This window comes from Larimichthys crocea, chromosome XIII (assembly GCF_000972845.2).
Source record: "Larimichthys crocea isolate SSNF chromosome XIII, L_crocea_2.0, whole genome shotgun sequence".
Taxonomy (NCBI): Eukaryota; Metazoa; Chordata; class Actinopteri; family Sciaenidae; genus Larimichthys; species Larimichthys crocea.
In genome coordinates, this window is record NC_040023.1 from 8,466,786 (window position 1) to 8,480,249 (window position 13,464).

Below are 13,464 nucleotides of genomic sequence, written 5' to 3' on the forward strand. Positions count from 1 at the left end.
GGACGGCTGTAGCTCAGCAGGTAGAGCGGGTCATCCATTAATCAGATCAATGATCTGTTCGATCCGATCAAGTGTCCTTGTGTATGACTGATTAGCTCCCAAGTCCCAAACTGAGCAGTTGGTACCTTGATGTCAATGCCATGAATGAGATACGTAGTGTAAAAGTTCCTTGAAATCAGCACAAACACGACATTTCTGTTGCAGCCATGAATTTATTTGAAATTCCAGCCCACGATCAAAACAACGGTGACGTAATCTTTAAAGTTCCTCACCTCTCCTTGACGAAGCACTGTGGGGTCAATGCTCACGCTTCACCCATTCATTCTGACTTGAATAGTTAATCTATAACGAACATCTCAAGTAATCAAACCCTTTTAATATCTACAGTGTCGTGGTACGATGACCCACAGTCGCTCAAAGATCCTTCATGCAGGAGGAATCACATTCAGACCACAAAACGAAAGTCAGGCTGGTTCACAAGACGATAAAAACTGTTGCTGCATCACGAGAAGACGAACAAAGAAAGAAAAAAATCTAAATTCCTGTCGAGTTTCTGCTCGACGTTGAAATACATCAGCAGCAGTACTGATACTGACAGCTAGGGGGCAGCTTTCCTGAAGAATACTGCACAAGTACAAGAGGACGGAGAGGAAACAGAACAGGATCCATTGATCCAGGTTTGAAACAGTTCATCAAGTTATCCGACTTCATGGATTCATGTTTTTGGAGTGTTAAGTAATCTGTAATCTACTGTAACAAACTCTCAGTTTTTATACATTTCTATCTCTACATCTTTACAATTCTTGTAAGTGTAGCTGATGAATAACTTCGACTCAACAGTTCATTCACGAGCTGCTCAGATTTCTGCTCTTTAAAACTTCATCGACGACCAACCAGAACCTTTAAAAACCCCAAGAGGTGGAATGTAACTGAGTACATCTACTCAAGTACTGTACAAATTCGAGGTGCTTTATACTTCTAGTCCACTACATTACGACAGTTACAATGACTAAATTAAGATTTGACAGTTGTCAGTTGTTTGGTGATATTTGGTACTTTGTCAAGATGTTAAAGGTTTTTCCACTCTAAACTTTTTAGGATTTAAGTATGTCACAAAAACAAAGATAAAAATAAAAACATGTTTGTGGTTTGAAGCTGGTTGAGAAACAAACTACTAAACTTGTAGATCGAACTCTTGGACTTTTCGTCTGAAGAGAGGGAAGAATGTAAAAGGACAGATTTATTTTATAAATGACCTTTTTGATCCTCATCATTTAACCAGCGTTACATTATTATTGTCACTTCACAGCCGAATAAATGCGTTTGCTTTGATAGTTATGTACTTTTATTCGAGTAGGATTGAGAACGGCGTCCTTGTTTATTTGAACTTGAGGACGTGACGATTAAATTCCGAGGAAAAATCTGATTTTATTTCACAATGCTAAAGATTTTTTGGAGGTTTTTAGTAAAATGAAAGAAGGAAATAACATCTGTCAGACAGGTGCTTTGACTTTGATGGGATTACATACCCTTGAGTTTGTAAGTGAGTACAATACTCCTTTTTCTGCTTAGTTACAGTTGGTTTACACTCAAAGATCAACTCTTATCTCACCAAGACTTCTTTGATTGTAAGCGACAGAAACACTCGATTACAAAACCGTGATGACTTTTCTGTCAATCGCTGCGTCCCTACTTGTTGTGGAGTACGTTTTCATTAATGTACCAGTACTTTAACTTAAATAAAGGACCTGGATACTTCTTCACTACTGTTGAAACCAGCAGAGATCTGTACTTTGTGTCCCTTTAACCTCGTTTTGAAGTGTTTTGGTCCTAAAGCACCTTTTTCTCCCTCTTAGCATTAGTCATGTAATGTGATGGATGAGGTACATTCAGGTTCCTGTGTGTTGTATTTGATGAACAAACCTGGATCAATGGATTTTAAACCTGTTTGGTTATAAGAAATGTTTCACAGAACAATACAGCAGATACCAGGAAACAGTCTATGTTTCTATTCAAACTGTCCCGCTGCAGTAAAACCACCTGCTGCTCCCAGCAAAACAGAAACATTTCATCCACCTGGAGACAAGTTGTTGTTGTTGTTTTTTTTCCCACGAGGAGCAGAGAAGAAAAGAAGAAGGAGGCACTGGAGCACATTACAGAACATGCAAAGACGTTTCTGAGGAAGGCATCGGTGAGGAAGAGGAGGATGAAGAGCAGAGGAGAGGCTGGATTTGGCTCGGTGGCTTGGTGGTGTTGGTGTTGGTTGCAGACTCCAGTCCTGCGACTTGTGTGTCCATCCCTGAAGACCAGCTCAGTAGAAGAAATACACTGAGGAAGAAGAGCTTAAATTGGTCAGTAATGATGTTCTGCATGCATCTAAATAAACTGAAGAAGTTCAAACCTTCTCCCTCAAACAGGACTTAAAGAAGCCTGGCTGAAGGTGGCGCTACAGAGGCTCATAAAACCAGTTCACTAGAGCAAATCTTTCGTGTGCAAAGGTGACATTCTGCTGCCAAAACGTAACAGATTCATCATCTGGGGATCTTAAACACTCTGTAAATGTAACCGTGCTAACTTTAGATATGTACATGTACGCGTGTACGTGAAGGAATCTCTGAGATATTTCTTTAAAATATGAAATAAACACATTTCTAAGATTTCACAAGAGAAACACCTGGTAGTGTAGTTACATTCATGCATGTAGCACGCATCCATGAGCTCAAATGTGAGGGTAACATGCATGTGACAAATGTGTGTGTGTGTGTGACGTTTGATTACTCACAGAAAATGACTCCAACACATATAATACCTATAACTGCCATCATGATCATCATCTGAGGAGAAAGAAAGAAACAAATCAGTCAAAGTCAGAAGAGAAACTTAAAATAAAAGTTTTTATGTTTTAAATCCATCATATGTTTTTATTTGGAAGTATAAAGTACCTCCAAATTGTACTCGGGTACTCTGGATAGTTACTTTCCACTACTGCTGGGTCGACATGTTACATACACAGTGTTCATTATTTTGCAGATCATGTAACTGTGCAGAAAAATGACATTATTTTATTTAAACAGTGTTTTTCAGCTTGGCGTGGGTGATTGTGCCCTGATGTATAACAGTGTTTCCTCACAGAACTATTCGTATCGTCGTCTGTAAAATAACATTGTTTGAAAAGGTTTATTTGAATTATGATCCCTAATTTTATTATTTACAGTTTTTGTTTGGAAGCTGCTGCTGACAGTTATTTGACCGTTTTTTTTTTTTAATGTGTACAACCTACAGCAAGTAAAATATGCAAGGTTACAGTGTGTGTGTGTGTGTGTGTGTTTGTGTGTTTGTTTTCGACCAAAATACTCCATAAATAAATCCGCATGATGACATGACGCTGCTGACAGACAGGAAATCACATCACCTCTGACGGGGGGAGGGCGAGAGAGATTAAGGAGAGCAAGAGGATAGAGAGAGTGTGTGTGTGTGTGTGTGTGTGTGTGTGTGTGTGTGTGTGTGTGTGTGTGTGTGTGTGTAACGTAGAAGAAGAAGTGAAAACAGAGAAACCAGATGCGGATGGGATGATTGTGAGCTTGTTTGTGTGTGAAAATAAACAAATAAATGAATTGAGGATTATTCTACATTAATAAATAACGTGTACGCGTACAGTCATTCACTGAAACAGCTGCATTTGTCAGGGACTATTTCCAGTGGTGGATGAATTCACATTTGTTGGTCTATAGCGCTGGTTCCCAACCTATTTCCTTCAGTACAGAAGTAAAGTGTGTATCTGTGTTTGTTGGGGGAAGGTGGGGTTACGTCACAAACCACAGCTGGCTCTTTAATCCCCCGCCTGTCCCTGTAATCCAGATTGGGATTTCTCCTCTCTGACTTCCTGGTCGCTGTCAGTCAAATTCTCTAATGTAATCCTACATGGCAGTTTCTGATTGGACGATCTGAAACCGGCGCTGCGTGTCCATTAGAGGCGAGGGAGATGGATGAAGTGATGCTGAGATAAAAATGGATTGGCAGTCGAGGCCGGATGGACGGACGAATGGACGGACGGATGGATGGATTGATGGATGAAGAGTTCCTTTATATGTTGAGCAAATTCTCCAACTTATAAATAAACTATTTCAAACACCAAACATTGCCCACCTTGCAGTTTTTCCACCAGTACTTGTTCTTAAGTTTGGCGGCGCTGCTCTCGAACTGCGAGGCTCCGGCCTGCAGGGCGTCGGCCCGGTCGTCCAGCTCCGACAGCTTCTGATCTCTCTCCAGGACTTTGTCCACGTTCACGCGCATGATGTCCACCACCTGATGGACGACAACACCTGTCAGCATCACTGTCTTCCTCAGAGTTAGATCTTGTAACTCTGAATGAAGTAGAAGACAGATTTGAAATGTCGCCTTTTTCTCTCAGTGCTGCTCTTCTGTCAGTTTCATCTTGGACCAAACTATCATACCATAAATACCCCAACTCCAACAAAAGTTTATCAACGTCCATGATTTCCAAAAGACTTTCTGTCAGTCCATCTCAGATGAGCTTAGAGAGGTCAGCAGTATTTCTGATATCTGGCTTTCTTGTTACTGTGAATGAACTGTGTTAATCAACAACAGTTTTCTGACCCTATGTAGTCATAATCTTTATGAACACATGAGAAACTTTTAAACTATTTGGCCACAGTTTTCACATTTTTCACAAAGTGCTGAACTTCACCTTACCATTGCTTCTGAGCCTTTTGTGGACGCGCCTTTAATAACCAATCATGATACTATTAGCAGTTATTAAGCAGTTTAATTGTAGAATGGTTCAAACAGGTGATTTTTTAAAATTTGGAACGTGTTGCAAGGATTAAATTCAGATATTTACAAAAAGCCATAAAGTTTGAACATTAAATATCTCGTCTTTCAACTGAGCGGAGGTCGAAAAGGATTTTCAAATCGTGACATAGAGTTGACAGAGTTCATAGTGAACCTGTAGTCTCCTCACCTCGTCCACCTGTGCCTGCGTCTGCTGCAGTCGTCTGTTGCTGGTGAGGTTTGGGGCTGCGGCCCCGGGGCCCCCCTCGCCCTCCGCTGCTCCTGGATTACCTGCTGCGTCTGGAGTCGACCTGCAGGGCGAGAGCACATGAGAGACGGCTGAATGCCATCGCTTCATATAAAGGAGACTACAGGTCGTAAATGACAATTAGATTTTTTTGTTTTGTTTAGAAAACCAAAGGAAGGACAGATCTGACTGATCGAGCCTCGATCTCTGGATGAAGTTCAAATTTTATGTCTTAATTCTTTTTTTTTGCTGCTGAGTCATCAAAAATAAATAAATGTAATTGTCATTGTCTTACTGCAGATATGAAGTTTTCTCAACCAGCATGTGACCTTGAAAACCGCTGAATACATTCACTCCAATACTGGTACCTAAGTACAACTTTGAAGTACTTATACTTTATTTAAATATTTCTATTTTCTGCTCTTCCACATACACTGACCGGCCACTTTATCAGGTACACTTACAATTAGGTACAATCTAATGCCATCCGATTCAACCACTCCACTAAAAGCCCTTTGCTGCATGTCACTGTCACATCTACAGCTGGTTACATTTCCAGATTTTTAGATCACAAGGAAATAATTCTGTAATTTACAGATCAATATAATTAAAATTAGCCCCGCCTTTGAACACATTAAGTATTTTCACATCTTACTTTCAGCTTAATTAAAACATCTGAGTACTTCTTCAAACCTCTGGAATATTAAATTTGTCATTTGTCAGCGGAAACTGGCTCATACATTTAAAAACACAAATTCAATAATAGAAACATGACTCATCAAACTTTGGCCTCCGTCCATGTAATCAAAGTATCAGGAGGCTGCAACAGCTCAGCGGTTTAAGAAGAGAAGAAAATGACAAAGAAACAGCAACAAGACGACAATGAAAGCGAGAGTATGTTTGTGAACACACACACACACACATCACCCACACACACACACACACACACATCACACCAATTACACCAAACAGCAATTGACTTTTACAGCCTCTCCTCTAACAGACAGGCTTGTTTTCCAGAAGCAAAATGGAGAAAGATTAGTGCAGCAGCCAGAGAGAGGCTCCTGACAGACTGATGGAGATAAACATGCACGCAATAATACCTCCCTCCTCCTCCCTCGTCCCTCCACAACACCAAACACATGAAATCAAACAATCTCCACTGTATGATGCATTTTTCTGCCAACTTTCCCCCCAAAGCTCGCTGTAGTTTGGTGGCAGTCAGATTAAAAAAACAGGACTTCTTCTTCTTTGAGCTGAGTGTGGATGAAATGAGATTTAAAATGTACAACAGCTCTTCAGCCGATCACGGTATTGATGGATAGTTTTGTAGGTGAGTCAGCCGGTGAGTCACTGAAACATTTCTGCAGCTGCAGCACAGAAATTTCCAGACTGCCCGACAAGTTTCTGTTTAACAGAATAAATGTAATGACACCCAAATGGGGATCAAAATAGAGCAAAAATCTACATGTTTGTAGATTATTAATCAAACTTGAATTTCATAGATATTTATCATCAACAGTTTTGGTTTATATAGAATTAAAAATGATGTTGGAGTACTCACATCTCAGCGGCAGGATGATGGAGATAATCTGAGTCTGAGAGAGAGACAGAGAGAGAGGGAGGGTGAGATAAAGAGAGAGAGGGAGAGAGAGAAAGGGTGAGGAGGGTGAGATAAAGAGAGACAGACACAGAGAGAGATCAGGTGAGTGTATCTGGTCTGGAGGATGACTTCAGTCTTTTCTCTTGATTCACTTTTTCTTTCAAGCCCTCCCAAAAAAAAAAAAAAACTACAACTGAAGCAACTGCGCAGATTAATAAAATATGCGTCACACTGGCCCCGCCCACACACACACACACACACACACACACACACACAGAGTCCCAGTCACTGGCTGTGACAGGAAATCAGTGTTTGTCCTCGTCCAATATTGACTCCAGACTGTTCCTTTAAATAGATCTGACTGTAATACGTCAGTACGTGGCGTTCACCTGCTCAGGTAAGCAGTAACTTCACTCTGTGAAGTGAAGCTAACACAGAAGAGCCAAAAGCTGCAGTTCCTCAAACGTCCACTTGAGGCTGGCTCCAGAAGTGAGTCAGTCTCCATAAGTCCCCATGTTCAAATGTCCAACTTCACAGCAGAGATTATTATTATTTTCAGTGTTTTATTTATGAGTATTTTCTTATTTATCTTGGTTATTTGAGCACATTTGTAACAAGTGAATTTATCCAGTGTTGGATCAGTAAAGTCTATTTTGTCTTAAACTTCTTCTTACTAATGAAAACATAGTAGTATGTATCATGTACCACACTGTATTGTGTTGCTACAGTTAGTCAAGTAAAAGTAGCAATACTTAAATCTAAAAATACTTTTCTGATTTTATGAACTTGCAAGTATCAAAAAGTAAAAGTACTCCTTGTATATTTTGCATGTGCAACATTTCAATTAACGACAAGTCCTTTTAAACACACAGCAGCAGAGTATTTGTTAGTCGTTCTCATGTAAACGCTCAGCTGTGTGTGTTTTGTGTAGTCGCTGTTTAATGTGCTGAAGCAGCACAGCTGATTCTTCCCTCAGCAGCTCTTTTCTTCTTCTGCTGCTGTATCTGTGTTTGTTCCTCTCCATTGATTCACTCTGAACCTGTTTGTTTTGCTGCTTTCAGGCAGATCTGTGTCCTCCTCCGCCGATAAAACAGTCGGAACGGGAGGAAATCATTACAGGAGTAAGACTAATGACTACTAACTGATGAAGGGAATCGATGCTGCACAAATACATTTGGGTAATTAGTGTCTAATCAATAAAAAAAACCGTATTGCTGCTAAATGTTTTGATTTGAAATGGAGGTAAACAACCAGTGATGGACATTTTTCTTTCCTTTTGTACCATAAAAAAAAAAAAAAAAAAAAAAAATCAAGTCATAATTAGTTTGAGCATTTGCTTAAAATAATACTTAAGTATTTCATCTGTTGTAAAGCCACATTCAAAATAGTCCTCAATGTATTCACAATCCATTTCTGATTAGACAAATTCACACAAAGAGCTGATTTTGAGGAAAAAAACTTCTAAATTTTGAGGAAAAAAGTCAGCATTTTGAGAGAAACGTCAGAATTTTACGGAAAAAACATTTGAGTTTTAAAGAAAAAATCTCAGATTTTTGAGAAAAAACGTCAGAATTTTTCTGAAAAAAAAAACATCAGAATCTTAAGGGAAAAAGTCAGATTTTTGGGGCATAATTTAGCTCAATTGGTAGAGCATCTGTCCCATGTACAAAGGCTCAGCAGCGGCCCAGGATTCAAATCCAACCAAAAAAGTTGGAATTTTGAGGGGGAAAAGTCTTAATTTTAACGAAAAAAACGTCAGAATTTTAAGAAAAAAAGTCAAAACAAAAAAAAAAAGTCAGAATTTCAAGGGGGAAAAAGTCGGAATTTTAAAGAAAAAAGTCAGAATTTTAAGGGGGAAAAGTCAGAATTTTAAGAAAAAAAAGTCAGAATTTTTAGGAAAAAAGTCAGTTTTTCAGGTGGTGTTTAGCTCAGTGGGTAGAGCATCTGCCCCATGTACAAAGGCTCAGCACTGGGCCAGGGTTCAAATCCAACCAGAAAGTTAGAATTTTGAGGGGAAAAAAAGTCTTAATTCTAAGGAAAAAAACGTCAGAATTTTAGGAAAAGAGGTCTAAATTTTGAGGGAAACAAGTCAGAATTTTACGGAAAAAATATTTGAGTTTTAAAGAAAAAACATCAGATTTATGAGAAAAACAGTCAGAATTTTGAGGGAAAAAATCAGAATTTTAAGAAAAAAAGTCAGAATTTTAAGAAAAAAAGTCAGAATTTTAAGAAAAAATGTCAGAATTTTGAGGGCAAAAACATCAGATTTTTTAGAAAAAAACATCAGATTTTTAAGAAAAAAACGTCAGATTTTTTCAGAAAAGAACATCAGAATTTTAAGAAAAAAAGTCAGAATTTTGAGGGAAAAAAATCAGAAATTTAAGAAAAAAAAGTCAGAATTTTTAAGAAAAAAACTTACAATTTTGAGAGAAAAAGTCATCATTTTAAGAAAAAATGTCAGAATTTTGAGGGGGAAAAGTCCTAATTCTAAGGAAAAAAACATCTAAATTTTAAGAAAAAAAGTCTAAATTTTGAGGGAAACAAGTCAGAATTTTACGGAAAAAACTTTTGAGTTTTAAAGAAAAAACATCAGATTTTTTAGAAAAAAAACATCCGATTTTTAAGAAAAAAACGTCAGAATTTTTAGGAAAAAAACTTAAAATTTTGAGGGAAAAAGTCCTAATTCTAAGGAAAAAAACATCAGAATTTCAAGAAAAAAAGCCAAATTTTTTTGAGGGGAAAAAAGTAAGAATTTTAAGAAAAAAAAGTCAGAATTCTAAGGAAAAAAACACCAGAATTCTAAGAAAAAAAGTCTAAATTTTTAGGGGAAACAAGTCCAAATTTTACGGAAAAAACTTTTGAGTTTTAAAGAAAAAACATCAGATTTTAAAGAAAAAAACGTCAGAATCTTAAGAAAAAAAGTCAGTTCTTTCAGGTGTTGTTTAGCTCAGTTGGTAGAGCATCTGCCCCATGTACAAAGGCTCAGGAGCGGACCAGGGTTCAAATCCAACCAGAAAGTTGGAAATTTGAGGGGAAAAAAAGTTTTAATTCTAAGGAAAAAAACATCAGAATTTTAACAAAAAAGGTCTAAATTTTGAGAGAAAAAAAATCAGAATTTTATGGAGAAAACATTTGAGTTTTGAAGAAAAAACATCAGATTCTTTAGAAAAAAATGTCAGATTTTTTCAAAAAAGAACGTCAGAATTTTAAGAAAAAAAGTCAGAATTTTAAGAAAAAAGGTCAGAATTTTGAGGGAAAAAAATCAGAATTTTAAGGAAAAAAAAGTCAGAATTTGTAGGAAAAAAACCTTAAATGTTGAGGGAAAAAGTCATCATTTTAAGAAAAAATGTGATAATTTTGAGGGGAAAAATACCTAATTCTAAGGAAAAAAACATCAGAATTTTAAGAAAAAAAGTCAAAATTTTGAGGGAAACAAGTCCGAATTTTACGGAAAAAACTTTTGAGTTTTAAAGAAAAAACATCAGATTTTTTAGAAAAAAACATCCGATTTTTAAGAAAAAAAAGTCAGAATTTTTAGGAAAAAAACTTACAATTTTGAGAGAAAAAGTCATCATTTTAAGAAAAAATGTGAGAATTTTGAGGGGAAAAAGTCCTAATTCTAAGGAAAAAAACATCAAAATTTTAAGAAAAAAAGTCTACATTTTGAGGGAAACAAGTCAGAATTTTACGGAAAAAACTTTTGAGTTTTAAAGAAAAAACATCAGATTTTTTAGAAAAAAAACATCCGATTTTTAAGAAAAAAACGTCAGAATTTTTAGGAAAAAAACTTAAAATTTTGAGGGAAAAAGTCCTAATTCTAAGGAAAAAAACATCAGAATTTCAAGAAAAAAAGCCAAATTTTTTTGAGGGGAAAAAAGTAAGAATTTTAAGAAAAAAAAGTCAGAATTCTAAGGAAAAAAACACCAGAATTCTAAGAAAAAAAGTCTAAATTTTTAGGGGAAACAAGTCCAAATTTTACGGAAAAAACGTTTGAGTTTTAAAGAAAAAACATCAGAATTTTTAGAAAAAAACATCAGATTTTAAAGAAAAAAACGTCAGAATCTTAAGAAAAAACATCAGATTTTAAAGAAAAAAACGTCAGAATCTTAAGAAAAAAAGTCAGTTCTTTCAGGTGTTGTTTAGCTCAGTTGGTAGAGCATCTGCCCCATGTACAAAGGCTCAGCAGTGGACCAGGGTTCAAATCCAACCAGAAAGTTGGAAATTTGAGGGGAAAAAAAGTTTTAATTCTAAGGAAAAAAACATCAGAATTTTAACAAAAGTTTTAATTCTAAGGAAAAAAACATCAGAATTTTAACAAGGTCTACATTTTGAGGGAAACAAGTCAGAATTTTATGGAAATTTTTTTGAGTTTTAAAGAAAAAAAATCTGATTTTTGAGAAAAAAAGAAGAAGAAAGAAGAAAGAAGAAGAAGAAAGGTCAGAATTGAGGGGGAAAAAGTCAGTCAATTCTAACACTTTTTTTTTTATTCTGACTTTTTTTCCCCTCGAAATTCTGACCTTTTTTTTATAAAATCTTTGACTTTTTTTCTTAGAATTCTGATGTTTTTTTCTTTAGAATTCTGACTTTTTTTCCTCAAAGTTCTGACTTTTTTTCTTAAAATTCTTACTTTTTTTCCCCTCAAAATTTATTCGCTTTTTTCTTAGAATTTTGGCTTTTTTTCTGAAAAAATCTGACGTTTTTTTCTTAAAATTCTGACATTTTTTCTTAAAATGATGTTTTTCCCCTCAAAATTCTGACATCTTCCTTCAAAAATCTGACTTTTTTTCTCATAAATCTGATGTTTTTTCTTTAAAACTCAAAGAATTCTGACTTTTTTTCCTCAAAGTTCTTACTTTTTTCCCCTCAAAAATTTTTGGCTTTTTTTCTTAAAATTCTGATGTTTTTTTCCTTAGAATTAGGACTTTTTTCCCTCAAAATTTTGACATTTTTTCTTAAAATTCTGACTTTTTTCCCCTCAAAATTCTGACTTTTTTCTTAAAAATCTGATGTTTTTTCTTTAAAACTCAGATTTTTTTTCCATAAAATTCTGACTTGTTTCCCTCAAAATTGAGACCTTTTTTCTTAAAATTCTGACGTTTTTCCCCTCAAAATTGAGACCTTTTTTCTTAAAATTCTGACTTTTTTTCTTAAAATTCTGACGTTCTTTTCTGAAAAAATCTGGCGTTTTTTTCGTAAAAATCTGATGTTTTTTTCTAAAAAATCTGATGTTTTTTCTTTAAAACTCAAAAGTTTTCTCCGTAAAATTCGGACTTGTTTCCCTCAAAATTTAGACTTTTTTTCTTAAAATTCTGATGTTTTTTCCCTTAGAATTAGGACTTTTTCCCCTCAAAATTCTGACTTTTTTCTTAAAATGATGACTTTTCCCTCAAAATTTTTTGTTTTTTCCTACAAATTCTGACTTTTTTTCCTTAAACTTCAGATTTTTTTCCCTCAAAATTCTGACCTTTTTTCTTAAAATGATGACTTTTTTTCTTAAAACTCTGACGTTCTGTTTTGAAAAAATCTGACATTTTCTGATGTTTCTTCTTCAAAACTCAAATGTTTTCTCCATAAAATTCTGACTTTTTTCTTAAAATTCTGACGTCCTTTTCTGAGAAAATCTGGCGTTTTTTTCTTAAAAAACTGATGTTTTTTTCTAAAAAATCTGATGTTTTTTCTTTAAAACTCAAAAGTTTAAAATGATGACTTTTTCCCTCAAAATTTTAAGTTTTTTTCCTACAAATTCTGACTTTTTTTTCTTAAACTTCTGATTTTTTCCCCTCAAAATTCTGACCTTTTTTCTTAAAATTCTGACTTTTTTTCTTAAAATTCTGACGTTCTTTTTTGAAAAAATCTGACATTTTTTTCTAAAGAATCTGATGTTTTTTCTTCAAAACTCAAATGTTTTCTCCATAAAATTCTGATTTTTTTTCTCTCAAAATTCTGACCTTTTTTCTTAAAATTCTGACGTTTTTCCCCTCAAAATTCGGACCTTTTTTCTTAAAATTATAACCTTTTCCCTCAAAATTCTGATTTTTTTCCCCTCAAAATTCGGACCTTTTTTTATTCAAATTCTAACTTTTTCCCCTCAAAATTCTGACTTCTTTTTTTTTATTCTGACTTTTTTTCCCCTCAAAAAATCTGACCTTTTTTAAAAAAATTTTGAAACAGATTTTTGAGAAGAAAACGTCATATTTTTGAGAAAAAAACGTCATATTTTTAAGGAAAAAACCGTCAGAAATCCAACCAAAAAGTCGGAATTTTGAGGGAAAAAAGTCTTAATTCTAAGGAAAAAAACGTTAGAATTTTAAGAAAAAATGTCAAAAATTTTAAGAAAAAAGGTCAGAATTTTGAGGGAAAAAAGTCAGAATTTTAAGGAAAAAAGGCAGAATTTTGAGGGAAAAAGTCATAATTTTGAAAAAAAAAACGTCAGATTTTTTCAGAAAAAAACCTCAGATTTTTTCAGAAAAAACCCTCAGAATTTTAATAAAAAAGGTCAGAATTTTCAGGGGAAAAAAAGTCAGAATTTTAAAAAAAGGTCCGAATTTTGAGGAAAAAATGTCAGAATTTTAATAAAAAAGGTCTGAATTTTGAGGGGAAAAAAAGTCAGAATTTTGAGGGAAAAAGTTCAGAATTTTGAGGGGAAAAAGTTAGAATTTTACGGAGAAAACATTTGAGTTTTGAAGAAAAAACATCAGATTTTTGAGAAAAAAAGTCATTTTTTTCAGGTGTTCTTTAGCTCAGTTGGTAGAGCATCTGCCCCATGTACGAAGGCTCAGCAGCAGCCTAGGGTTCAAATCCAACCTGTGGCCCTCCGCTTCAT

General features: G+C 35.0%; 1 protein-coding gene across 1 annotated transcript; it reads right to left on the reverse strand.

Moving 5' to 3' along the window:
- Positions 1-121: 121 nt before the first annotated feature.
- LOC104935004 (vesicle-associated membrane protein 2) lies at positions 122-6,911 on the reverse strand. Its single transcript, XM_019253787.2, has 5 exons — positions 6,603-6,911; positions 4,982-5,102; positions 4,147-4,305; positions 2,783-2,834; positions 122-2,328 (listed from the first exon to the last, which is right to left on the reverse strand). Coding segments are annotated over exons 1-5 (351 nt in total). The 5' UTR covers positions 6,605-6,911; the 3' UTR covers positions 122-2,311.
- Positions 6,912-13,464: the final 6,553 nt, after the last annotated feature.

What these genes read in the sequence shown, in the direction of transcription:
- LOC104935004 (XM_019253787.2), bottom strand. An exon ending in CGCAGGCACAGGTGGACGAG is followed by an intron (nt 4,306 to 4,981) that starts GTGAGGAGACTA and finishes GTCGTCCATCAG; the next exon opens with GTGGTGGACATCATGCGCGT. An exon ending in ACTGGTGGAAAAACTGCAAG is followed by an intron (nt 2,835 to 4,146) that starts GTGGGCAATGTT and finishes CTTTCTCCTCAG; the next exon opens with ATGATGATCATGATGGCAGT.